Source organism: Sander lucioperca, chromosome 24, assembly GCF_008315115.2.
Source record: "Sander lucioperca isolate FBNREF2018 chromosome 24, SLUC_FBN_1.2, whole genome shotgun sequence".
Taxonomy (NCBI): Eukaryota; Metazoa; Chordata; class Actinopteri; order Perciformes; family Percidae; genus Sander; species Sander lucioperca.
In genome coordinates this window covers 7,463,507-7,491,350 of record NC_050196.1, presented here as the reverse complement: position 1 = coordinate 7,491,350, position 27,844 = coordinate 7,463,507, and the positions used below count along the sequence as shown (strand labels likewise).

At 41.7% G+C, this 27,844-nt stretch overlaps 2 protein-coding genes across 3 annotated transcripts; one reads left to right on the top strand and one right to left on the bottom strand.

Annotated features, from left to right (window-relative positions):
• Window positions 1-499: 499 nt before the first annotated feature.
• Window positions 500-16,898, top strand: igfbp2a (insulin-like growth factor binding protein 2a). Its single transcript, XM_031292225.2, has 4 exons — window positions 500-1,007; window positions 12,388-12,569; window positions 14,745-14,885; window positions 16,311-16,898. Exons 1-4 carry the CDS (start codon window positions 608-610, stop codon window positions 16,467-16,469), a joined length of 882 nt encoding a protein of 293 aa, XP_031148085.1. The 5' UTR covers window positions 500-607; the 3' UTR covers window positions 16,470-16,898.
• A 1,083-nt stretch (window positions 16,899-17,981) lies between these two features.
• On the bottom strand, window positions 17,982-26,694 carry igfbp5a (insulin-like growth factor binding protein 5a). Of its 2 annotated transcripts, XR_004896646.1 has the most exons (5): window positions 25,866-26,694; window positions 21,205-21,416; window positions 20,620-20,739; window positions 20,124-20,444; window positions 17,982-20,083 (listed from the first exon to the last, which is right to left on the bottom strand). XR_004896646.1 is itself a non-coding variant. In XM_031292177.2 (4 exons), the coding sequence occupies exons 1-4, from the start codon at window positions 26,200-26,202 to the stop codon at window positions 20,304-20,306; spliced, it is 810 nt and encodes a 269-aa protein (XP_031148037.1). In that variant the 5' UTR covers window positions 26,203-26,694; the 3' UTR covers window positions 17,982-20,303. The 2 variants fall into 2 exon arrangements, 1 of the variants encoding a protein (XP_031148037.1); XM_031292177.2 differs by having other exon boundaries at window positions 17,982-20,444.
• Window positions 26,695-27,844: the final 1,150 nt, after the last annotated feature.

Sequence of the window (27,844 nt, the reverse complement as noted above, 5' to 3'; positions counted from 1 at the left end):
TTGAACACCTATATATACACAGAAAAACATTTATGAGCTTGTAGGCTACACACCTTTTTAAATAACATTTTACATATGCCTATATTTGCAGTAATGTAGGCCTACTATGGTCAAAATTAAGACTTTTTACAGTGACATGAATCTGTGTCTGATCAAGAATATGTTTGGTCTGTCAATGTGTCCCTATTACAGGCAGTTTCAGAAAGTTAAAAGCCATTAACAGCTGGTTTACCTATAGGGGCTTCTAATTATGTCCAATCAGGCGGCTGTATTTTTAGAACTTAAAATGCATTCAATTTAGCCTTAAACGTGTAGGACCTTTATTCTCGTTCTAGGCCATGTCAGGATAAAATAAGGAAACACATTTTATCAAAATTAGTATAATTTACTGACAACATTTCAGCAGAGCTAAAAAGGAGAAGAAGAAGAAAAGGCATTTTAACTAAATCCAGTGTCTCCCGATGTTCCCATATAAACACCCACATGTGGCCCCAAGAGCAAACCTGGGAATTTGTAGGACCCAGCAGACCTCCCAGCCCCCGGCTTCACCTGTTCGCTTACACATTTCTTCCCCCTTTTTTCACTTGGGATTGCCTTCCATCGCCCCATGATAATGACCAAAAACCTCATGCCTTTAACAATGCTGTCGTACGCGGGCTGCAGCTTGCTGATCCTCTGTGCGTCTCTCGCCGGTGCCTCCCTGGCCGAGATGGTGTTCCGCTGTCCCGGCTGCACCGCGGAGCGCCAGGCGCTGTGCCCAAGGCTAACCGAGACTTGTGCAGAGATAGTGCGCGAACCGGGCTGCGGATGCTGCCCCGTGTGCGCCCGGCAAGAGGGTGAGATGTGCGGCGTGTACACCCCGAGGTGCTCCACCGGTCTGCGGTGCTACCCGACGCCCGACTCGGAGCTTCCTCTGGAGCAACTGGTGCAGGGCCAGGGGCAATGCCGGCGCAAAGTGGACACCGAGACGACCACGTACAGCCAGGAGCACCGGGAGCAAACAAGCGGTCAGTCAGTTTACTGGAAACCTGGTTTTCTTCTATCAATTTTTAATTACACTGTCTAGACTGCAGCCTGAGACATAGTGTCGAAATTTTGCATTGTCATGAAGGCTAAGCCCAAATCTGTGTATCCATTTTGCACTAGTGGATGCTATTTCTCAGACATTTTCGTATGAAATTACATACAGTTGTGCTTTCAAGTCTGCAGTGCATCCCTTAAAAGGATAGACAAATGTTGCCCTTTAAGAGCCCCATGACCTTATGCCATCAGAATTAAGCCTACCTACAGATTTGAAATAATGTTGAAGTTTGTACAACCAGCACTTTGTCAGATGTATTATGGTGCATTACATTGCTCATGTCCTTTACTATGCATTTGAGGCGTAACTTCTGCTGCAGTAATAGCCTATTTTATGCGTGTTGCATGAGGTATTCTTACACTCATGTTAAAGTCTGTGTTGCATACACCTGTTTATAGTGTTATAAAGTGTATATGTAATGTATATTGTGCATTGGGGAGAGAGAAACAAAAGGAACAGTTAACCTCAGCTATGCTCCAAACAGCTGGCCCTCCACTCTTTCCCAAAATCCCCCCCCAAAAATCTGCCTTTAAAACACTGTAACAGAGAACAAGGTAGTGGCCTGCAAAATTCCCAGAAGTTGTACTGAAACATCATAGTATTGATGTTGACATTTCCACAGGGGAGTGGAGAGAAAGAAACAGAGGGAGACAGCGGGAGGAATGCTGCATTGATTGGAAAAGTGGACTTTAGGCTTTGACCAGAAATAGCTATAAAGTGATGTTGACAGTGACTACATTAACTTGGTTGTCTACCTTGAGCTGGATATGTGCAAGAGGATCACAATGAAGCTCCGTATGGCCTGGAGCCAGCAAAGCTCATGTGGCTTGTGTTTAAATCAGGGCAGGTCACAGCGAAGAAGAAAAGTGAACAGCCTCATTAATTGGCTGATTTTGAAGCTACAAAGACACACACAGTCAGTAAGTGTCCAGTGGAGCCAACCGCCGTGTGATTTCTACTCATTTCCAAATCCGTGCTTTGTCAAAGTTTACCTCCAGACTGACACGTGTTTGTTTTGGCACTGAACTCCTGGAACGTAGAGAAACTACCGGAGACGGCATTCAGAGTAAGCTCTGGTCTCTGTAAGGACTCTCCTGCAGCACACTGACAAAAGGTCAAAAATGCCTCACGACACAACTGTGATGTAATAAGCAGCCATCATAATGACTTAATTCCACATTTATGTAACCAGTGTTTTATTTCTGTAGCGCTCTTCAAATACTAACAGGCGAACAGTAAAGCAGGCATGAATTGCACAGTTACATAAGAGCAAACAAGAGAAAAAAATTCATTGACACATCATGTAAGGGCTTGCTTGCAAGAAGGCAATTTGTTCTGTCACTGATTGGGTTTGGGTCAGGCTTCGCTTTGCAGGTTGAAAGGTCTGAGATTTAGTTAAATGTGTCCAAAAAAGTGCAAAAGCTTAGAAATAGCCTGTAGCGGCTAAAGTTGATCTGGATAAAAGCCTTGCTGCAGATGGAAGAGTCATTCCTGACAAAGGCAGAGTGAGTGGTTGAAGTGAAGTGCACAGCTTTCTCAACGTCAAAAGGAAAATATTTTTTTATCAAGAGGAAGCACCGGGCTTTCTTCTTCTTGGGTCTTACTGAAATTGAATTCAAATTTCTAAGTAGAAGTGCAGCCATACCACTGTATCAGCTTCAAAATGAGTTGCTCCATCCAATTCTCCTCTATTTAGGCCATTTGATTTTCATACTATACCACAAAAAGCTTTTCTTTTAAATTGTTGGTGTCACAGATGCTAACTGTTAGTCTCCTGCTTTGTGGTTTGGCCCAGTTTGAGACTACACAGACTTGATTTCCTGTCATAAATTCTTCTCAGATACACAGCAAAAAGAGAAAGTAAGGACATCCGTAGATTTCAGCTCACGGTGGCTGTTGGAATGATTGAGCGCAAACTTGAACGTTCTGGCTACAATCCACTGCATCTCCTTTATTCCCGGCATTGACAGAAAAAAAGGCTGATTATAATACAATAATTAAGTACGTAGTTGCATTGAGTTGAGCATGGGGAGCAGTGACTCCTGAGCGGGTTTGACATCCTGGGCAAAGAATCAAAGGATGAAATATTGCAGCTGCTTTATTCGGATGTTTATAAGCCTCAACATCCTAGCATCCTAGTCTTCCTGCTTATTTTATTCCAATTAAATGGCACAGGCACAAATAACACAACCTAGAGCTATTGGACACAATACACTGTAAAGACTAAGCTACATTTCAAATCAGTATAATTAGGTATGAGTTAGTGTCTGATCAAAAGGCCAGCATGAAACCACTGAATAAATCAGTTCCTTGAAGAATTCAAAAAACGTCCCGATTTTGCCCCTTTGACTACATCTTGTTAGAGGCGGGATTCATAGAGGTGCTAAGAGTGATTTATGCTTCTGCGTTAAATCTACGCCGTGGTTACGTACGAAGGTACGTGGAGGCACGGACCCTACGCCGTAGCCTGACGTGAACCTCTCGAAAAACTAAACTACTGTAAATAAACGGCACGGTGACGCACGTAGCTCGGCCGTGGCTTGGTAGCGTTGGATTTTCCCCGACTCATTTCCGTGTTCTCTTTCTCCATAAACAACATGAAATCAAGGAGAGGGTTAACTTGTCCTGCTACAGATTTCCCACCGTGGTCAGAAAACACTATGCCTGTAGAGTCAAAGCTAATTGGCGTCACTCTCTCACTCGCTCTACACACACTCCCCACGCACACACGCCGACCCTGCTATTCTCTTAAAGAGATCGACGCACACACCAAAGCACAAGTATAAACTTCAGGCCACTTACGTAGGCTTCGGCGAAAGCTCTGCGTAAAGCCTCCGCAGAAGCATAAGTCACACTTTACAGCAATTGATAAAAATTGATCTCATGGTCTTATCCATCGCAACTTGCAATGACAGCAGCAGTAAAATCCCTGTAAACTCCTGGATCAGCACTACAAACAACTAAAGAGCTCAAAGGTCAGAGCCAATATTCTTTCGGCCCCAGAATGATCATGTGAGAGAAAAGACCTAGGGAAAGTAAGAGAGGTGGAAATCAGTCAGAGGAGAGGGAAGGGGAGATTGCAAATGTGTGGAAGATACAAATTCAGTTTTTGGTTATTTGCATTCAACCCAAAAGACTTGATTAGGCTCATGATGCAATGTTACATTAATGAAAAACAATATCAGTGGATTTCTTGTTGGAATAGCTACAATAACACTGATACACCTACAGGACATAATAGCAAATAGGAAAATAAATAGTCAGTGACGCTTTGATAAAGTGGAACCATGACCTAATTTAGGTTTTTGTTTGTTTTTAATGAAACTGATTGGATGATATGTACTGGCACTGCGCTGGCTTATTTTCTTCTCTGGTCCTTAAGGCCACAGGCGATTTTTGTTCCCTGTTTTAAATGATCGAAGGAAATGATTACAGCATAGTAATTCAGTAACAGATATTGCTTTTATAAATCTCTTAGAAATGAACTCCCCAGAGTGCATAGAACCATTTCAAAATGCAGTGATGTCTTGTTTAGCTCAGCAGGAAGTTTATCAGGCCACACTGAAAGTTCACTTATGATAGACTCACATTTCAATTTGCTATATCAAATGTAAAGTCTTTGAAAGTGCATAAGATTTTTAGTGTATTATAAGTAGGGCTACAAGATGCAGATGTGACAGTACTCCTAATTCAGCAAATCGCCCTTAATGTTTCTGTGGTCCATGCAAACACGTGTATCCACCAGAACGTCTGAATTGTAAATATGAAATTGCACTTGGTTGTAAGTTGAATAAAAGACCAAAACCAAATCCTGTGCACTCTGGTTACTCATGGTTTGGTAGAGTATCCTAGGATGGGCTTCTCTGTGATGTGGTGAAAACAGGAGGATTAAATAAGATACTCTAGGGCTGGAAGATGAATCGTAAATGTATCGACTTCAAAATTCTGAAGCTGTTATCGACGTATTTTTCCCATGACGATAATTCTGATAATTTATTCCTGTTGATAGGCCTACTTTCTCCTTAAAAACATTCTACTGCGTGTGTAGTCATGTGACTTCGCCCGGACCAGTCAGCCGCACGGAAAGCATAATGGAGGATAACTCAAACACGGAGTCCGAGTCAACTATGCAACTTGTGCCCAAAAAAACGCAGTGTCCGTCGTCTGGAAACATTTTGGCTTCAGAAAAGATGATTTAGAACAACGTGATTAATTGTCGTTCATAGTAAAATGTGCAATTTAATCGTGATTTAGATTTTAGGTCATATCGTGCAGCCCTAAGATACTCCCTTAGGAACCCAGAAACTGATTCAAATGGGTCATTTAAAAAAAATTAAGTAGATTTTTATTTCAGTTTCATTCATTTTGAGTTGAAATGTCTCCCTATTCCAAACTAACAACCACAACTTTCCCACTACATTCTCTGTTAATGCACAGTATCACTTGATATTCTGTACCCACAGAAACCTGGCCCCAATAACGGGTGTTTAGGGTAGTTGTTTTGGCTGCATCAAACCATATGTGACTTCGATAGGGAACAGGTTGATTAACAAAGCCCAAACAGAGTCCATAGTCGGTTGCTTGAATGTCACACGAATTAGAAAAAGTGATGCTGCCCATTCTTTATTAACAATTAGTTATTCATCTTCAAAATAACCTTTTGTTTGTGTGTTAATTTTGCCCAAACCTATCCAGTCAGCTTTACATGTTGACAATGAAAAGTTGTTTGTATCAATACTGTTATAAAAGTCGAAACAAAGAGCAAAAATGAGGTGGAAAGAAAAGTGGAAAACTCCTGTGCCATCTGGTCGCTGAAATAACATTGTTAGCTAACAAGGGGCATTCCTGTGTACCTGCGGGGGCATCCAGACAGAGCCCACAGGACTGAAATAGCTCAGAGATAATCCCACCCCACATCTCCACCCTTAGGCTTCTCTAAAAACGGGCATCCGTGCCAAGAATCTCCTCGTGCCTATTGAGATCCAGAATAACTTCCCACCCTCCTTTTTGGTCAAGGGTGATTTAAGACAATACAAACAGTTGTCTGAAATGCTACTGACACTGGAGGGGAAGGGGACGTAGGGCGTTGCATAGATAGGGGATAGTTTCTTAACTTGTTTTAATAGTTTACTGGGCGAGATTTAAAAAAAAAAATGGGAAAGAGCCCTTCCATCATATAGAATCACACTTGACTTGTAATAGCTTGCAGAGCAGGACAAAATCTTTGTTTACATGCACAAAAACATGATTGCGGTCTTATCAATTATTCCCTTATCCTCCTCCTAACAATGGCCATGAGGGTGGAGTCTGCTGCAGTGTCTTCAGAACCTCCATGCACCTTCTTTATTCCCACTTTTGTGTAGGCATGGTGGAGCTAGAGGGAAACTCAGGGGATCCTCAAGGTTATTAGGATTCATCCGCTGGCCAGCATGAATAGCTGTACCAAATAACAAAGCAACCCATACAATAGTTGTTGAGATATTTCACTAAAAAACAAACATGGTGCTAGTGGTAACATTTTGGGACCACCAAAGTCAATAGAAGACATCCTTTAATGTTATTACAACATTTCATGGTTCTCTACATGGTTGACAAAGATGTTGGCTGTACACATTGATGAATTTCCAGAATGCACAATGTGCAAAACGTGCCAATATGCATTGTTCCCCACCAAAATAGGCTTTTAGAGCAGATGCTCTGTTGTTTAGTAGCTGCTCACATTATGGATGGAAATTAGAGCCCGACTGATATATTGGCCGATATTAGGCATTTCCCAAACTATCGGTATCAGCATTTATAATGGCCGATAAATTAATATTTAAAAAATAAAATAAAAACGGACGAAACACCCTTTAACCATGTTATGAGTGTTGGCGTTGCATAGTTTGTCCACCAGAGGGCGCTCTACAAACGTCCCTGTTGGCAACACTCGTGTTTAACCATTTAAGTTTCATATCTTAACTTTGTATTTTTATACATTTTATTCATTTTTTATTTATCAGGATTTTAATATATTCTGATGTTCCTCTGTTCTGTTGTGACAATAAAATAAACAAGTTTATTTTTAAACTGCATTATCATATTAGTTTAGTGAGGACTCATAAATAACTACAAATAACTAATGTTAGGGAAATCTGTTTATGTTTTCTTAACGCGTTTCTGGATTTTTTTTAAAATATATATCGGCCGATATATCGGAATATCGGATTTTTAAATCACCAAATATTTGTATCGATATTGGCCTTAAAAATCCTTTATCAGTCGGGCTGTAATGGAAATGCAAAATAGGACCTATTTTCTTTGTTGATGTGCAATCGTATCCTCTGAATGCTTCTTTTATTCAGTATTTTTCAAAAGCTAGTGATTAAATGAAAATAGGATTTTATATTTTATCCTTGCGCTATTAGTCTAATTAGTTGGTTAAAAAGTTAAAAAGTTGTATTACAAATCCCTTCCTGCCTAATCACTTTTCATTTCTAAGAAAAAAAAAGGTGGAATTGTTGATGCCCGAGGCTAATTCTCATGTTGTTCTTGTTGTTGCCTTCATTTTGTACTGGTTAAAACTATGCAACCTCAATTTAATTTCAATTTTTCTGCTCTAACTTTAGTTGCAGGATAAAATAGTCCTCTATACGTTGATGTTATCTATAGGATAACCCCAAGCAGTTTAGCCCTCTCTGTCCACTCACATCCCACATATCTCTCCCACAGTGGTTGAGAATGACTGTCAGTGGTAGGTGAATGTGATGCCCTACTGTACAAGTTTGATGTGTTCCAGCTTGCCTCAGTTCGTGTCCTAGTTTAGGACCCGTACAATCGCCCCGAGAGTTCACCCAGCGGTGCCGGTAGAGAGCGAGATGCCTGGCCTTGGATGCCGGAGTGTGTACATACGTGCCAGAGCCTGTCCAAAGCCTGCTTTTAGATGACTGTTGCGGGCCAGAAAGCCTGGAAGATAAACATATCTGCACTTTGCTGAGTTTGTGTTTCTAGGAAAACAGTCCCACTCGACCTTGCAATGGATGATAGACTACAGCTACTCTTCGCAGTGCCTTTCATCAACTTCTTAAGTGGCGCACAACCTATTTCACACCTCCAGAGCTGCGTTAAAAGCCATATTGAGAGAGAAGACTTTTTCAGAAGAAGAAGATCTTCAGAGAAGATTTCCACATTCCGACATTTAAAGGGATAGTTCAGTTTTGGGTGAATAATATTCCTAACCAGAGTCAGATTGGTGCTTTCCTGATGTATCTGTGTGCATCTTGAATACCTATTTGCACAGGTACAGTATAAGGACCGGTGACATGGATGTCAATGGAATCAAGTAGCAGCTCAACTTAAGACAGGCATACAAACTGTTAAACAAAACACCTTTGGCTAATGAAAGTTTGAAATTATATAAATTTTCCAACCCAAAAACTAAAACATAACTTAACAAGTTATAATAGTTTAGTTGTGTTGAGTTTATAAGCAGTTGTTGATCTCCGAGGGGAATTTCCTTAGAATAACTGCTCCATTTAAACCCAAGTAAATATTCATTCAATATTTATTTATTATGAAAAACTCCATAATTGTTGAATTGTTGAATTGTATCGTTGCCTGTAGACAAATTTCACATTTCAGTTCCTCTCTACGAAATGATATGAAACTACGCTACCTGTTGAATATAAGGGTTTTTCTACCTTTGAGAGAAGCTGCTTCTTGATCCCATTGACGTCCACTAACTTTGGTGAGCTAAGCTAACCAGTCAACATCCTTTCAAACTGCACGGCGAGATATAAGAAAGACATCACATCCATGAGTTTGCCTTATAATGAAACACAGGGCTATTTTGTATATACGGAAATAGGATGGCGCCAGAATGCTGTTGTGGTCCGATCTTTCCCTTTTCAACCTTTCCATTCTCCACCACCCGGCCAAGTCTGCCATTTGCTCAGTTGACCAGAATCTAGACAATCAGATATGACCCTTCTGGCCTACGTGCCATCTGGGAATTCGACATGAATCAGATATAGAAAGGAAGCCTCTCGGGCCATTGTGTGGGGATTAACTCAAGCAGTAGACTGGACAGTAGGCCTGCCGCTCTGTTGATACTGCTGATCCCAAGCCCACCACTGTGGAACGGCTTGGACTGCAGAGGCCTAGTGCCTAGTGTGTGTGTGTGTGTACATTCGACAGGGAGATCGCTGATTTCGCTGCGTACAAATTGTGCGCTCATGTGTGTATCTATATGCGATCAGACTGCGTGTTTGAGTGAACATCTCAGGTTTCCTTAAATTAGAGGGAGTGATGGTATTGCATGTGGATAATGTGGGGATTATGTAAGACAGCAAAGCATAAGGCACCCCAGCCGCCATTGTTTTGTGTCGTGTGTTTATCTGCGCCACTTGTGTGTGTACACACACACACACACACACACACACACACACACACACACACACACACATGAGAGCACACACCTGATTTCAGTTGACTTTTGGCCCTTTATGGAAAGAAACTCAGCCTTCAAAGAAAAGCACAGTGTAGCGTCATACGGGGAACTGAAGTCCAACAACACCAGATCTATCTGATGGCAAAAGGCGCCAGCACCTTGTTATTGCTTCGTTTGGAATTTCCTTTCTCTCGTTCTCTCTTAGGCCTTTTGTAATCATATTCTACAACCGGATGGCAAATTTACCTCTTGCGGAGCGCAGAGAATGCCTCTCCAGTCCACCACCACCAGTAACACACACTCACTTTCATTCTCTCAGTGCGCCTTTCTACAAGTCTGCATGTTACAGCTTTTGCCCTTGCATAACTGTAAACTATCCACTTACTGGCCCACTATTTGACCTTCTCTACTGTCTGTCTGCTTTTTCACCCTTCTTTCCTTTCGGGTGTCAAGCGAGCTCCTGCGTACATGAAATACACGCTCAACTGAAAATCAGTGAAAACAAACACTTTTCTGACATGTACTGTATATTCACATACTCTGGCTAGCTAAACTGAGCTGAGATGTGATCATGTTGCTGGCTGAGGCATCATGAAACATTTTCTTTTGGTCTAAAATCAGCTGTTTTGGAATGACACTCCTTTTCCACTCCCTCCCTGTCAACCCTCAACCTCTAAGTATGCTCTGTTGTCAGAAACAACATGTTGGGTTGGACCTGATGGCCTCTCACATTGTTTGCTCCATCTGTTGGAAGATATGTTTTTTTTTTTTTTTTTTTTTTTTTTTTTGAGGTTGATGTTTAACAAGACTCCAAGGAGAGAGGAGACGGTCAAACTGAATGAAAACCGCCTGGAGGAATTACTAGATGGCCACAGGGACTCTGCTGTTGTGACATGCAATGCATTTGTTGTTGGTATAGGGCAGTGGGAGGTTTGCTACGTGACAAAATATGAATTCCTTGTTCTTTAAGTGTATTTTTATTTTTATTTTATTGTTGTACAGTGACGGCATTTGTGGTTTTCATCATAAGGTGGCATTCAGGACACTGTAAGTTGCCTATTTATTGTCATTCAGGTCTGAACCACTGATGTGAAATGCTTGAACGTCACTGGTTTTTAACTAAGATATAATGTATTTTGGGCTGCCACAGTACTGGATTTTCACATTATAACATACTTTAAATTTAGCATTTAAGCCAGAGGTTCACATATATGAAATTCTAAACCATTTTGGTCATTTCCCACTGCACCCCATTTCACACTGTGACATGTCTGTGATGATTATGATGCACAAGGTGATCAGAGGTGATAGCTAAGACTTAGCTAAGTATAGCTAAGTCTTAAGTATTAGATGTATTGATACCCAATCATTTTGACCTGGCCCGACTGGGATCAGGTCTGTGAAAGCCTCATTTTAGCTTGAATTCATCAAGTAGTCTTCCAAATACATGTTTTTTTTTTTTGTTGAAAAGTGTAAATCCCTGATGATTTTTTTCATTTACAGTATATCACCGCTTTTAACATCTGCTCATGAAATTAAATCACACCACTTAGGAAAAAAAGCAACCATGGAAACCTAACTGTGACTAAAGACTGTGACTAAAGTTCAGCAGAGGCCAACTTTTTCTCAGTCCACAAGCTTGTTAACGGAGCTGCATGTGGTTGCTTCGCTCTATGAGAAAGGAATGGATTGTAGTGACTCATTGATTGTGCTGATTCATTTTTAGAGCACTTTAACAGGGGTTTGGACTTTGGACACGTCAGAGCTTGTGTCCCCCCCCCCGCCCCAACATTATCTTTAGGGGAAATGTCTGTTGTGAATGTTGAGTAAAAAAAAAAATATCACAAACACAAGAAATATAATTGTACAAAATTTGAACCTAAAGCAAATAAACAACAGGGAGAGGAAATTAGCAATGTCAGCAATGAGAGCAAAGCGTGGATGTGAGATATTTGCTGTAGAGGCCTTGAATTGTGCCTAAATAAAAAGAGAGAAATGCAGAGTGACTGCCGGCTGAAGAGACAGTTCAGCTCACGGGCTAGCTGTTATATCCTGGAGGGTGCAGGTGAGCTACAGCTGACGACCTTCCGCAAGTTTAATTTATGTAATTATCATCGGACACAGTGGGAGGGACGTCGGAAAAATCTCCCTAACTCCCATTCAAACCCTCTCATCTCCACTACTCCTCAAGGAAAGGCGAAACTATTTTGCGTTGTATTTTTTAAATTTTTTTAATATTTCGAGCATGTAAAAGTCAACATAAAAAAGAAAACAGCAGTTGTTGAAAACACACCCAACAAAATAGAAGAAAAAAAAAAGTTTAAAAAGAGAAAGAGACAACAGAATTAATTTCATTAGCGAATTTCCTTGATTTATATGCAGTAGGAAGAAGTATAAACTTATTTAATCCTACCCCTTAAAAATGAAATCATTATTTACCAAAACTTCGTTTGACATACATGGCACTTATCACACCCATAGTTACCTAATTACACTTCAATACAGTAAATAATTATACAGCTATTTACATAGAATCTTAATCGTCTCTCTATAGTATCCTCCTCAGTTTCCAAAAATAAACTTTTTAGCGGAGCAGGCCACTAACTTTGTCGCTTTGACAAATGATCTGTGCAATTTAAAGCTTTCAGCTCACTTCCAGCCTCTAAAAGGCTCAATTCATTACCAAAATGACAGCAGGAGGGCAACAGGGCGGCTTAGTGCACGTGAGAGACAGTCCTGAAAAGTCACAGGTTTAAAGCTTTTAGCAGTTAATATGTCAAAGTGTCCTTGAGCAAGACATCACTTGATGCAGTAGAAATTTGGGATCCTTACGTTTAGAGTTTTTCATAGACTTTTTGTTGTGTCTCCACAACTGCAGGCGAGGCTGTGGAGGCGCTGCCTGAGCAGGGTGTGAGTGAGATCCCGGCCATCCGAAAGCCCAGCAAAGAGACCACCTGGCTGGGACCCAAAGAGAGTGCTGTGCGCCAGCACAGACAGGAGATGAAGACCAAGATGAAGACCAACAAGGTGGAGGAGGTGAAACCTGCACGGCCCAAACAGGTGAGGCGAGGGCTTTTTCCTTTTTCTTTTTTTCCCCCCTCTCCCTTGATTCTTGGTAGTCTATATCCTCGACGTTCCACTTCCGGGATTGCTACTCATTTAGGCCGGATATCCGTTGCCTTGGGCTTCCTTTGTGTTGGCATTTTAAACTCTGGTGGATTTCTGAGGACTATGGTTAACCTTTTCTCAGATCTCTGCAGGGTAAATCCAGACAGCTAGCTAGACTATCTGTCCAATCTGAGTTTTCTGTTGCACGGCTAAAACAACTTTTGAACGTAAACATTTTGTAACACATGTTATAATGCTCGCCTAGCTACTAGTGTGGCACACCCTAAAACCAAGCTAGACAGAGCAGAGGCCCGAAGAGTTCAGATAGTTGCATCACCATGTCCAGGAGACACATTACGTATGAAAGACTAATTTGTTAACATTTAAATAACTTACCACTCTGAAACGTCTTGCTCCCGTCTAGGTTGTACGGCTGAGCTAAAGCCATAGGTTATCGGCTTAAGTGGGTTTGTTTTGGATCAAACTAGCGTGCTTGTCAAGACCCGCCTTACTACTCCTTAACTAGGTACTGCCCCTTATGCGACCCCCAACAAAGATGGAATAGAAGTGAGATGCCTCACTCGGTAGCTAAAACGGAGAGCTCAACACACAGGGTGAAAAGAGGAGCTGCAGCATTGTGCAGTATGGCAAAAATATGGTGTTTTTTGAAAATTAAACCAGTATTCCATTATGGATTGCATCTGATACCGATCAATTACATACGATCAGTATCAGCACGGATACAATATATGGGATCATCACAAGACTAAACCATTAGAAAGCACAAAGCAATGTGTGGGTGACCAGAGTTGTTTTATGGACATTTTTCACAGCAGACATTTGGACTTGTATTGGTAGGAAAAGCACAGCTGAAATTGATAACCTTAACAATGGCTCAATTCCATCAAGTGTCCCAGTAAGCTATTTCAGTGAGTCAGCATGCACAATACCAGGGCCTCTCCTAAGTGGAATGCAGCCATCATTAATGGTTTTGAATACACCTGTGCTTTTCCTTCTATGACATGTTAACATGTCTGCCGTGAAAACGGTCTATTGTCAGAAAAAAAACCATCTGCAATACATAGATGTCATAATAATAACTACTAAATTACTGAAGATAAGAATGTGTAGGTAGTGCAGGTCTTTTTTTTGTTAACACCCTTTAGATCTGTTAGTGTAGAAAAGACCACACTACACTAACTAACTCCTCACACTACTGAGGGAAGAAAAAAAAAGGAGTGCAGTGCCGCCTCCTTCTGGAACGAAAGCAGCTGGTGATGTTTGGACAGTGCATTGAAGTGTTTTATTGCCATATTTTAACATCATTCAGTGCAGTTAATGCTTGATCGTAAGCACTTTGAATTCATTTCAAAACCTGAGAAGGAAATACAGCAAACGCCAAACAATAATTTCAAGGGGATAAAAACAGTCATGGTACAAAGACGAGGCTTTCATTTTTCACTCCCACAAACTAATGCCCTTTACTCAAAAGGCAGATATTTACTGACCTTAAATACACCTGACCCGCTCTCTGGGACTCACCAGCATGTCTAACCGGCATCGTGGTATTTTCCATCCGCCATAAAAACCATTTAACGGTTATTGCTCTACCAGAAACTTGTAACTGTCTCAACAAGATATTTGGCTCTGTGGAATTGTGAGGTAAACCTGAGGTCACTGGCAAGACTTGTTATTTATTACCGGCAAGAAAACATGATTAATTTGCTCGTTACCGAAAGTTCCTTAGCTTGTGTTTTATGTCAGAATGTGTGTGTGTGTTCCTTTTATATGAGATTTTATGTAGCATGTAGCAAAAATGGGTTGATTGCCTTGCAAACAACTTTTCTGCTGTGTGCATGGATTTTACTTTTGAAAACAATTTTAAAATCAGATTTGTGATTCTTTTTAAATAAAAACAAAAAAGTGATATAAAAAAGGTCAGATCTTATTTTTCAAACAAAAAAAACTAATTGGAAATAGTGATTTCTGTGCACAAAAGTTAGAATGAATGGAATAATTTGTACAGAACATTTTATTGCCGCTATAACAGAAACCTGATGACTCTTAACGCCGCTATACGGGCCCTGTGAACATGACTTGTGTTGTTGTTTTGGCTGTTTTTCCAAGACTCAGTGTCAGCAGGAGCTCGACCAGATCCTGGAGAGGATATCTAAGATGCCCTTCAGAGATAACCGAGGTCCCCTGGAAGACCTGTACGCCCTGCACATCCCCAACTGCGACAAGAGGGGGCAGTATAATCTCAAACAGGTGACTCCAGGCCTTTTGGGGGTAGCGAGTGGTAGGCTGAGAGAGAGTAGCCACCTGATTGTATGCAAGTATTTAGAGGAGAAAAGGTGGGTAAAGCATCATAACCACCAATTTGGACAAAAATGGGTTGTGTTTTCACAGCAAAATAAAAACGGAGTCATATAGTTACCCCATGAAGTACTACATTTGTCAAACAAGTGTATTTATATTGTTTTATCTTACACTACATCCTTAATATAGTGGTACGACTAGGGCTGGGCAATATATTGATATTATATCGATATCGTGATATGAGACTAGATATCGTCTTAGATTTTGGATATCGTAATATCGTGATATGACATAAGTGTGGTCTTTCACTGGTTTTAAAGGCTGCATTACAGTAAAGTGATGTACTTTTGTGAACTTACCAGACTGTTCTAGCTGTTCTATTATTTGCCTCTTCCCCACTTAGACATTATGTCCACATTACTGATGATTATTTATCTAAAATCTAAGTGTGAAGATATGTTGTTAAAGCACCAATAGTCAACACTAGAATATCGCCGCAATATCGATATCGAGGTATTTGGTCAAGAATATCGTGATATCTGATTTTCTCCCTATCGCCCAGCCCTAGTTACAACCCTATAAATCAGAGAGTAACCACTGATGTAAAAAACACTGAAGGAGGGATGGGAGGCGCTTGTAACAAAAGTTATCAGTACAACTTATTAGCAAAACGAACAGAAATGTGCAAAGCTGCTCCACAGCAGCGGAGGACAATGACAAACAAAGGCGAGCTTGCCACGGTCTCAGGCAGAGGCCGGTCTACAAGGAAACAAGACAATTGTGTCAGTAAATGATCAAACCAAAACCCAAACTACTAACAAAACCCAGGTACAAGATATACACCCTCCTTTTGAGGAAAAAGGAGTAAAACCTACTTGCACATGCTCTGGACAGCACTGTCTGCTGCCAGCCAGCACAACAAAACATTGCAAGTAGTGGAAGGGCTGACATCGTGGGGTTTCCTCTCCTTTATCCAGGTAGCTGGACACTGGTGTGCTCGCTTAGCAATCACCAACCTGGGAAAGAGAGGGAGGAGGCACACACACACACACACACACACACACACACACACACACACCAAAAAGACAATCCCTACATAACAATAGGAAAATAAAAAAATAATTATTTTTGGTAAAAGCAACACAATAATGATTTTCGATAATGCTTAATAGAGCATCTAATTCCAAATACATGTATTTAAATAGAGAAATATATAGAAAAGAAAGGGGATCGAAATACAACGTGTGCGCTGTAAAACTGATGAACTTTTACGGCATATTTTTGCACAAACATGCATATTTGGGGGTTGTCACAAGTATCTAAAACGACGTTGAAAACGTGCAGAAATGAACAACACTGCATTTTGTGTTTCAGTGCAAGATGTCTCTCCACGGTCAGAGGGGCGAGTGTTGGTGTGTCAACCCTCACACTGGCCGACCTATCCCATCAGCCCCCACTGTGAGGGGCGACCCCAACTGCAGCCAGTACCTCACAGAGCTGGAGCTCGAGCTTCCTGACATGGCCCAGATATAATGCGGCATGAAACAAAAACTGTAAAGTACTTGGGAACAAAGAACGTCTGAGTAAGCTATATATTATCTTTCCGTGTGTGTGTCTCTAGTTCATTTGATGAAATCGTAACCACCAAAAAGGATTAAATGATAGAATCCAGCTTGCTGAGGGTGTAACTGCAGATAATTTGTAGGTGAAGTAAAAATCAGGCTCCCTTTTCCTCGTAGATATTCAGTAGACGTCAACTGGTGTGCCGGTGACTTTGCTTTACTAATTGTGACTTTGCTCAGATTTGCTCCGTTATCCATGTTTTGTACTGTACTGTATGTGTTGAAAAATGAAAAGCCTTCAACATATTTGTTTTTTTTAGGTGTGTTTTCCTGTCCTAGCTTGCAGACTACTGTCACGCCTAATTAACAGATAATGCTAATAAAATGGTAATACAGTCAATTTGTGCCTGCGTGTGTTTTAATTTGTAGACATACTTTGAATTTGGTGCATTAATGATGGGTTTTATTTGAGAAAAGGAAAGGAAAACTCATGAGGCCTACGTTTTTGAAACTGAAAAATGGACTTGGAAATTCTTCAATCAGTGTCAGATTTTTGGCACTGTAGCACCAACGTTTCAAATCCTGGAAGAAATCCTATGATGGAGATTTATGATGCTAGTTCACCTGCGTTATTGCGTTATTAAACTTGAACATTTTTTAAACATGATTTGCCAGTTGGACTCAAACAAGACTAAAGGTTTTTACAGTCATGCTTGTTGCTACGTTTGAGGCTGTACTTAGGCAAAGCTTTTTTTTTTTTAAAATGCTAATGTCAACATGCTCTGGTCTCTGGGGGATGCGGGACAACAACGGGACGGTTGGGTTTCATCCACCACCCCAACCAACCTCCCTACGCGGATTTTCGGCATTTCATACTACTCGCTACCGTAGTCGTACTGTGATCACGAAAGATGCTTCCCATTGAAATACATTAGTTTAAAAAACGTGCTGACCACCACGAAAAAAACGAGATAAACGTGTCCGTGTACACGAATCAATAGATTAAATAACGTGACCATTTCACGAACTGCTGTGAGACCAGGTTGGATACATCATCTGGGGATCATGAATGTCTGTATCCATCCATTTAGGGCTGAAACAATTTGTTCATCCCAGTTTACGGGCTGTGTACAGGTAACGTGACGAAGACGATGCAGATTGCAAAATGGAGGAAGAGATAAAAAAAATATGTAGAGATTAAACATAGCAAGGGGCGGAGAGAAGAGACAGGCCAGAGAAAACGACAACAAGTTTCCAAAGTTTGGGATCATTTCAAGCTGAAACAAAAAGGAAAACTCTGAACAGTGTGTCTATTGTAAAACCGATCTTGCTTACCACAGTAGCTCGACGTCAATGCTTCAGCATGCAGTTTCAGCAGATGGAAACCACCTGCATGGAAGTACCACATGTCTTTAATCTTTAGTGTCAAGATTAGAGAGATAGCAGTCATAAAAAACACAACCACTGACTCAACAAGAGTTCCCACATTGAAGACAAATGTGCATATATGGCTTTTTTGTGAGTACATGCACTTTATTTAAATAGTGATTTGCCATTACAAAATAAATCGATTACATCAATTACACGCCTGATAAATATTTCACCATAATGTTCACATTAATCTTTTTTTTAACTGAGATTCTGAAATGTTTTAAAGTGTCACCGTGTTGTCGTGTTTACATGTGTGCTAGAATCAACATAAGAGAGGTGTTTCACCGGGAAGAATTGGCTGATGAGCCTCTGTCAATGCTCTAATTAAAAATGTCTGACATTACAAAGTCATTAAATGAACTATAAGATTATAACAAACAAAAAAAACCAAAAAAAGGATCTTAAGCAAATTTTGAACTATAGAACAAAAGTTCCCTGTCATTGTACGTTCAGCAGCGCTTGACTGGGAGATCATGATAATCTTTGTCAGCAACCAACGGAAAAAATAAATCGAACAAAACGATCCGACTACATCCACAACCAAAATTGTTTTCCTCCTTTGTGCTCGAGTGTCTCTCATGCAACCACACAATGGGTCCACATGCAAATGAAAATTCAAAGTGGTGTGGGGCAGAAGGCACTTGAATTTACATAGAAACTCAGCGACCTTGCTCTTTGCGGGATAAAGGACCCGATAAACCCTGAGAGCAAGTCATGGACAGATTTGCCTGTTTGGTGGCAGTAAAGACCCTACACATGGAAACATAAACACTGCGGGGCCTTTGCATACAATTTGTCTGCGAAGGGAAATGCACATCACCACATTTGTTGGACAGTAGCTCGGGGCTTGTGAGAATTTAAACCAGAGCTTCTTGTAGTCGAGAACTACGTATAAGGGCATGGCACAAACAGTACAGTACAGTACAGTACACACACATACAAACACACTCAGGAGCATGCACACGCACATACACACACACACACACACACACACACACACACACACACACACATACATACATTTACAAACAGTGGACGCAGTTGTCTAGACTTGAAAAAAGGCCTTTAAAAAGGAGACCGAGTGTCAAATATCTAACTTTTTACAGTACAAAGTTTGTTTATGAGTGCTGCTGGGTGATCGAATGTCGTCCCATTGTGATGTAGAAAATAATCATTTCTAACTGGCAAAAACATAGCATACTGTTGCTAAAAATTTAAAGTTGAAATTTGAATGAATTTCCTTGAATTTTGAGCATAGGTTTTCATTTCTTGGCTCTCAGCGTTTGCCAGGCAACCAGCCAAGACTCAAAAAAGTTAATTAAGTTAAAAAAAGGTCAGAGCCAAGAAATAGTCCAGCACACAAAACCCACATAAAAAGGCAAACTGATGTTTTTAAGCTTTTTCGACCGAATAAACTAACAACATATAACGTGTTAATTAGGGAGCTTTAAAGGGGCTGGTAGGTGGATTTTGTACATTCCTGCACTCCTAAAATGCCAAACTATTCCTTTAAGTGTGTAGGCTTCTTTTAACTCTAGGTCTATAGATTTGGCTCCAATTAGTGAAAACAGGCCAATGAGTTTCTGAATCTATGCTGAACAAACAATGATAGCTATCATGCTGACATGGCTATGGCACATGAAACGGCTGCCAGTTGATTCTGTCTATTCTCCAATCTGATGACAAAATGATATACCCAGCCTCCTACAGGAATCCTGCAGAACCTTCCCCCCTTTTCCTGCTTGGCAAAGTAGCCTAAATTTGGGAAAGTGTTCAGTGACAGTAGGTCGGGGGCTGGATTAAATGGCCATTATTTGATATATAAAAAAAAAATGCCTCTTACATCAGGATGTCATTCCTATGATTAACAATTAGTAAAACATTGCTACTTTAGACGAGAACTAACTCACTCTTCAATGGTGTCTCCTTGATCACCACTATGACAAAAATAAAAACAAATGTTGATGTTTTTTAGCCACATTGAAAATATGTCTTGTCTCAGAATTTCGCAATTTTGTTTCCGCAATACACTTACACAACATATTATCAATATCATACATATATATATCTATATATATAATCCTCTATTATATATGAGTATAAAGAGGTAAGGTGTTAGCTAACCTCAAACATAGTACACGGTCAGCAGGGAGCCACAGTTACATTTGAAGATTTTCACTTACGCAAGCTTTTCAGTTCAGGTCCCTTTTGAAAGAAAAACAAACAAACAAACAAACAAAAAACAGTCCATCACACTCGACCATATATATAAGCATTTGTGCCATATTTTCCTGATTGGCAGTCGTGAAGTGTGCTAGCTTGATTGGCAGGTTTTTAAGAGGAACAGGGCTCAACGAGAACGACCGGTACACTCTCATTTGTTGCTGTTGGTGCTGCTGCCGTCGAGATCTTTGCACTGCAGGTCTCCTCCGGCGTAGTTGCTCCCGGGGATTGTCGCGCCAAAACGGTCGACGCACCAGCAGATCCCCCTCCTCCGACCACGCGATGGCTTACACTGCAAGTATAGAGTTAACGGAAAGGGATGAGATGCTTGTGTGTGATGCAATTCCTGCTTTACTGGACAGTTAAAAGGTTTGTCTCAAAGCCAAGCTGCTGTAGTTACAGTACAAAGCAGATAGGATGCAACCCACGTCTGACAAATTACACAACATAAAAATGCGTTTCCATACCTGTTTGCGTTTGAAGAAGCCCTTCTTGTCACAGTTGGGGATGTACAGAGAGAGAGCAAAGACCCTAGAAGTGTCCTTCATGCTTTGGATGAGATTATCCAGTTTCCTTCTGCAGGGGCCCTACACACACAGACAGACGGACACAGGTGTCAGTGTTTGCATGGGCTCAATGGTGTTTTAAGCACCCAACGTCGACTTCAGGGCAGCGCTGCGACCGTCGACTTCAAGGCACCTAACCCTAACCATTGCCTAATCCTAGTGCTTTCCAGGCAGCGCTGCCTGGAAGACGACATTGGGGGCTTAAAACACCACACGCCTTTGCATGGTGTTAAAAATGATAGTTTAAAATGCCTCTGAAAGTTGGTGAAATGCCCCAGAAATGAACACAGCATGAAGGTGGGAAATACCTCCACTAATGAGTACTTTAGTAATGTAGCATTTCACTCTGTTCACACCATGTTGTCTCGTGTGAAAGTGGCCCAGCGGGGCATCTTGGCTGATTTGTCCGAACTGGTTTCTTTATATTTATTTCCCTCTAAGCTGAATCAGTGTTTCACTCACTCACTCACTCACTTTTTCACTTACGAACTCAGGCTCCAGTTTATCCAGGCTGAGTGGGGGAAAGTTCAGATTGCTTGCGGGTCCCGGCCTGGCCAACTGCTTCTTGCGGTCCTTGGCCTGCTTCATGGCCTGGGCCTTGAGACTGCTGATGTGTTCACCTACGTATATGGGCACCTTGGTTTGGGGCAGCAGTGAGTCTGGGATGCGTAACATGGCGTCATCGCGAGATTCTCCGTCTGATAGAGAGACAAAAGACAGACAAGGTCCGTCATCATTATCATGCATGTTTGAGGTTCATTAAATGTGCCCTGTGGGCTTTTCTTGTAAACAGTAAGTTATATTTACATTGGGCATTGCTCATCAAAATAAACTATGTGTATCCTTGAGGACTAATAAAAATGTTGAATGCATTTCCTTCCTCATAAAACGTGCAAAGCTGATAGTTTATATATTTTGAACACTGCACTGTTTGCACCCATCAGCAGTTTTTTTTTTTCTCTGCCTTTTTCTGTAGCTTTCCTATATTTCTTGCTGTGTTACCACCAACAACTATCACCAGTTAAATAGCGTTAAACAGAGCGACATCATATGGCCCTTTGCATTAGATAGGAAAGTGTACTGTATCACACGCATGGTCAAGCATGTACATATACAAAAGGAAATGTGCTCATAGGAGCCACTCATAAAAACATTGCTCCATAGCACTACTGGTGGTAAAGAAATTAAAATAAACTCCAAACAATGCCTTTAAGTCTCACTCCCAATGCACTTGAAGTCTCTGCCAAACATGTGCTTTCATTTTTGAAACATTTCATAATTCAAAACTCTTCCTCTCAGTTCTGCTGTTGTGTCAATGACACAGCATTTTTTTTGTTTTTTTTAATTGGAGAATCCGTTGCACTACTGCATAATAACATATAAGCATGGGATGACAGAAAACGAACACAACTACAAAAGCAAGAACAAGAATGTGTACCAGAAGTCCCGCTGCAGTTAGCTGAAGCTTGATTCGCACAGGATTACTATTATCAGAGTACAACTGTCTTCACCACAGCACAGTAATTCACACTGGAACTTTTTTTTTTTTTTTTAAATTACAGACACGCAGGATTAAAATAACCAGTGATACCAATTATTACAAACAACTTAATGTCCACAGGTGTAATATTAGTCCTGTGCAAAACAGGGGGTTCAAAGCATTTTTCTGCTGCTTTGAAAATGTACCTATTTGAGTAAAGCTAAACTCATGAGGGCACAGGACAGGAGTGTCAAATTTGGTAACGTCACAACACGACGTGATGATTTTACTGCACCAGCGGAATGCTCATTGAGCACAGTTAGTGGCTCCTGGCCAGTTTCAGATTGGAAGTGTTGACATACGGGACAACATAGCCTACATTTATGGCAAGTTAGGCTGCCAGTTTGGGGTATATGTAGACCAGGGGTTTTAAAACTTTTATAGCCGTTGACCTAAATGAGATATTTAGTCTCACCCTGGCACCCAGGCCCATGAAAACATGCTATTACACTTGTCATGTGGCGAGCCACCAGAAACAGCTGCAGCCCATTTTGGGTCCCAAACTCCCACAGAAGCCCTCATGTACATGCATCTTTCATCTGTGCAAAAACCCAACTCTTTGCTACATTTTGGGGAGTCGCACATGGTCGCACAAACCTCAGCACTTGCCCCTCTCCTCGTCCCACCCTCTATTCATATGACCACGACGACTGTGTCAAGGCCAGAATGAGCGGTTGTGGCTTTCTTTCCCAAAAGCACTTAAAAACTGATATTTCACTTCATTTATAGCTTTTAACATGCATTAGCCTTGTGTATGTGTCCTGAGCCACAGCTGGTCCATTTCTGACTGCTGTGTCACGCACTTCTTTTCCATTTCCATTTAATTTGGTCAGATTGCAAATTCTGCACATAAACCCCTCCGTTTGTGCATTGGCGTGATCGCTAAGCTACTAAGCTAACTGGGCGGTGGAACAAGGTCATTGCCGCGCCGCAAATGATGCTTAAAACCTCCTGAGCCCCTCCACCCCCAGTGATGATAACGAAGAGCACGATGATGTCATCCATCCCCATAATGACAGGTTCTTGGAAAAAGGTGGAGAGATTCCCCATCCCCTGATTTCCTGCTGACACAGTTTTTCTCTCTCCAGAGATAACTGAGGCAGATCAGCAGCCAGCGTAAACCCAATCAAGTCCTCACTTGCTAATCCTCGAGTTTGTCTAATCTGACTTGTGCTGACGGATCATGTCTTTCATTTCGTCTTTCTTCCTCTCCCTTTTCCTCGTGTTTGAATTGAGAGACATGGTGATCCCTGAACGAGTGAGTGACAGGAATCTGGAAAATCAACGTAAAATCTGTCCAGATAATGTTGCAGAGAAGTACAGTAAATTGAGTTATATATGTCATGCACTTGCAAAAATGAAAAAAGGCAACTAAATACTACTGTTTTTAGCTTTTATCCAGGTGTGAATGACAGCTTGTGTCATTGCTGTCTGATCTTTGACACTTGATAAATGTGCAAAATGCTCAAAATGCACACATGCATGGTGGTGCATTAATGTAGCATGTACATATAGGTACATATGCACATATAACCTTTTTGGCAACTCCGACTACATTTTATGGATTTACAGTATGCATACACCTTTTGCAGCTCATTTTGTAGATCTTCTCAAGTGGTTATAAAATGTCATTTAGGTATGAGGTGTGTATATTTATTAGTGTGCATATGGGTTTTGTTTAATTTATACGTTGAGAGAGCGCCCAGCAGGAGATGTGGAGTTAATGGAGAAGCTGGCTGACGGGCAGACAGATGGGGGATCAGTAACCCACGCTCAGCCTGCATTCTGCTGAATCACTGCACAGCCTGCCTGCAGCGCCGAGACGGAGAGAGGGAGGGAGGGAGGGAGGGAGGGAGACAGATGAAGAGACCAGGGTGGGACTAACAAAGAGTGGTGGGAGGGAGCAGAGGATAGTGTGGGAAAGAGAGGAAAAGGGAAGGGGAGATGAATAGAAGATTGGAGTTTCGTTTGCATTATTATACAACAATTTCTCAGATGCAGAGCTGCTCTGAAGGATCTTGAGTGAGTGCAGCCAAAGCTCATTTTAAGTGCAAATTGACTAACTGCAAACTGTAATGGTACAAACGACCCAATGGACTGCACATATAGGGAATGAGCTTATCTTGTACAAGGCTAATTTGAATGTGACACTGATTTGTATTGCAGTATTTCAATGCTTCCCCCTTTCTTATCTTCTGCTTTTTCTTACTGGACTTCACTCATAACATTACTTAGCCAGAAAAACAAAACTGTGGTTCTTTGGCTCAGCCCAGTGAGATTAATTATGTTTCCAGAGTTTGCTTCTATATACTAAAACTCCAATCCGCAGGAAAGTAAAGCAAAACACAGAATGAAAAGGGTGAACATGGGAATGGGGGAGGGAGGGAGGAAAGAATAGGGTTGAAAAGATGAAGAGGGACAGTAGCCAGGCAGGGAAAGAGGAGAAGAGGCAGTGTGGTGGGAGAGAATAGAGAGACAGAGACAAAAAGGTGGGTTAGGTGTGGGAAAAGGCACAGGTGGATGAAGAAACGTAGAGGTGTTCAGTGGAACTGACAGAAGAAAGGCTAAGAGACAACAAAAGGAGAAAAAAAGAAAAGAAACTGTAGAGGAAGGGAAAATGGCAAAACATGATTTCACACCTTGAAGATATAGTGCAAGAGCCGCAAGCCAACATTTCCCACAAAGCGCTCCCCAGCAGACACTGTGACTGTCCCTGAACTGCCACTCAAAGGAGCCAAAAACGAGCCTCGCAGAGCACCACCTGTAATCTTCTTTCTTGTTTTATGTCGGCTAGGGGCCCCGAGGCGATGGGCCACTCACACGAAACCTACTGATTTACAGCTCGCAGCCCCACAAAGGCTTTTCAAATCGAGATGACAGGTTGATCGACGCTCGGCACCAATTGTTGACAGAGTTCACAGGGTCAAGGCGCACGCAGGGTAAAGGGTGTTAGCCCGTCTGAAAGAGGGCTGTGAGCTGACTCACATCAGCCTCACTGGCTCCCAAAGAGACAGAGGAGGTCAATTAAACTCACTTTACTCTGTTCTTTTTCATACCCCCCACCTTTAGAAAATGTAAAGTAAACTCATGAAATAGTGTAAGTGATTTTTGGACTAGTGATTACAGTCTGGAGGTCATTCCTCCATCTTTTTTTCTAATTCACTACATCACTGGCTGACTCTGTGTGTATGTGTCACTTGAGGGCTTTATTAAAATTCCTGCATTGACAAGGGAGAAGAAACATCTCTATCCAGCTGTTTGCTCTTTGCACCAGAGCCCTTTAGATGTACGGTTGAAACACCATTCCTGGAATGCAAATGCAATAGAAAAAATATCAGAGCTGACATCAATATCATACGTAGTAGGCTATAATAATTATTGCTTAACCAAGTAGAACACTGCACATTTAGTGCTGTAATTTGACTTTAATGTCATATAGTGGAATGTAATGGATGGGAGGAAGATACAAAAAGATTTACCCCAATTATAATGAATAAAAAATGATGCTGCCATCAATTAATGACTCAATCCATTCAGTTAATGAATGCTCCTTTAAAGCCAGTGACCTTTTTCAGCCTACATATCAGTCATCTCTCCACAAGCCTACCTTTGGGCGAATACAGCAGTTTGTACAACTTCTCGTTCCTGCACAACCCACGGCCGTGCAGAAGCGCGTGCAGCGGCTTCTCCTCGCCATTCTTGGGCAGGCAGCGAAGCCCGCGCGTGCACGGCCCGGTGTACACGCCGCACGGCTGGCCCTCTTCGAGCGCGCACGTCAGGCAGCAGCCGCAGCCGGGCTCCTTCACCAGCTGACAACCCACCGGCACCGGCGGACACATGGACAGGGCCTTCTCATCGCACGGCTGGCACGGCACGTACGACGAGCCGCAGCCGGTTATGCTCAGCAGCAGGGGCACCATCAGGAAGGAAACACTCAACAGCATGGCGCGCTTCTTGTCTAAACTGCAGGCTGTTTGATCGAAACCGCAACGATTAGCAATTATATCTTGTGGTGAATCCTTTCTTTGCAAACGATTTGAGTCCAAGCACCAGAGGGGTGTTGCATCCACAGGTGCCTTTTGCGCGCTCAAGTCCCAAATGTCACCGATGCTCGCAATCCACAAAGGCAGTCACTCTTCTCCCCTTGCGCTGTTCTTCAACCCCGCAGTCACAAATAAATCAAAAGAAGAAACAAAAATATCTCGACACCTCTGATCTCTCCCTTCAGTGATGCCCGGTGCCGTTTACGCGCAAGCTGTTCGTCTCCAAATGAGAGCTAAAAAGCCTGATTCCCGCTGTTGCTCTCTCTGTATGTTATTTTACCAACACGGTTTGTGAGCAAAATGTATAATCTGTGGCTTTGAGCTTGCCTTTTAAAAAAGAAACTGCCAGAGGCGAAGCTTACAACGATGGGTATGTCAAACAACGTTTGGAGGGGGAGGCGCACTTGTCAACTCCGTGCGCTGCGATGCTGATTTGACAGGGCGGGTGCTGGCATGCCTCCAGATCCGCCAGATACGAAACGATGCTCCTGAAGGCGACTGAATAAGACTCTCTCACTGCAGAGTGGCCATTTAGTATTCCCAGGCTCTCGAAGACAACATTTGTGTTATCAGTGGAGTTGTTCGTGCTTAAGAACAAGGCAGATCACTTCTTACAGGATCACTCATAGGATATTCTGGAAACATTTAATAAATTGCTGACTAGGTTGATTGAAAGACAGACAGCATATGAACTTCCAATCCATGCTGCTGGATTTAGAAGTTATTTTTTTCAAGGGAAATTAAAAGTAGTTTTAGTGCTTACAGACAGTTCACATATAGAAATGGTGTCATTGCTGCAAGCAAGGCAGAAACAACTTGGCAGAAAAATAAGAAAATGTGACCTAATGCAACAGAATTCATGTCAAATGTGGTTTTAAGAAGAACTAACTATTAAGGGTCAACACAACTGAACGACTTGTTAAGATAGAGATTTATGGTGAATACATTTTTTTCTTGGAGAGATTATGAGTGACAACATATTTGTTGGTCAGTGTGTTAATGGTCTTGTTTCTTTTTAAAAAGGGCTTCCTTCCTGTTCCCCCACTAACAGAGACAAAAAAAAAAGCATTAACTCCCTGCTCTTACTCAGATTGACACTTTTCACAGGGTTTTGAGTTACAGTCATGATCAATCTGTATATCTGTCACAAGACATAAGCAGACTTGCTTGCTTCTCCACGTTGCTGTATACATACATACAACACTTAAATTCCTAATTTGATGTGGCCGGGTTGGTTCAGTGGGTAGAGCAGGCGCACATATATTTAGAGGGTTATGCCTCGACGCAGAGGTCCAGGGTTCGACTCCTACCTGTGACGACTTCCTGCACGTCTTCCCCCTCTCTCTCCCCTTTCTCACCTGTCCTGTCCATTAAAGGTGGAAAAGCCCCAAAAAAAGAATCCTAGTTTTATTACTTGACCCCAGGAACATGGTGTTTAGATTTGGTATTGGTCTCGATCGCTACAAGTTTCACTAAGAAATCCCCAGATCGCCCTCAAAATCCTTGCTTGACATAACCTCCTTGGGAAAAAAAACAAGATACT

Coding starts and splice junctions, on each gene's coding strand:
- igfbp2a (XM_031292225.2), top strand. CDS start 608: ATGATAATGACCAAAAACCTCATGCCTTTAACAATGCTGTCGTACGCG. Junction 1,008..12,387: donor GCACCGGGAGCAAACAAGCG/GTCAGTCAGTTT, acceptor CCACAACTGCAG/GCGAGGCTGTGGAGGCGCTG. Junction 12,570..14,744: donor AACCTGCACGGCCCAAACAG/GTGAGGCGAGGG, acceptor TGTTTTTCCAAG/ACTCAGTGTCAGCAGGAGCT.
- igfbp5a (XM_031292177.2), bottom strand. CDS start 26,202: ATGCTGTTGAGTGTTTCCTTCCTGATGGTGCCCCTGCTGCTGAGCATA. Junction 21,417..25,865: donor ACTGCTGTATTCGCCCAAAG/GTAGGCTTGTGG, acceptor TCTCTCTATCAG/ACGGAGAATCTCGCGATGAC. Junction 20,445..20,619: donor GCTTCTTCAAACGCAAACAG/GTATGGAAACGC, acceptor CTATACTTGCAG/TGTAAGCCATCGCGTGGTCG.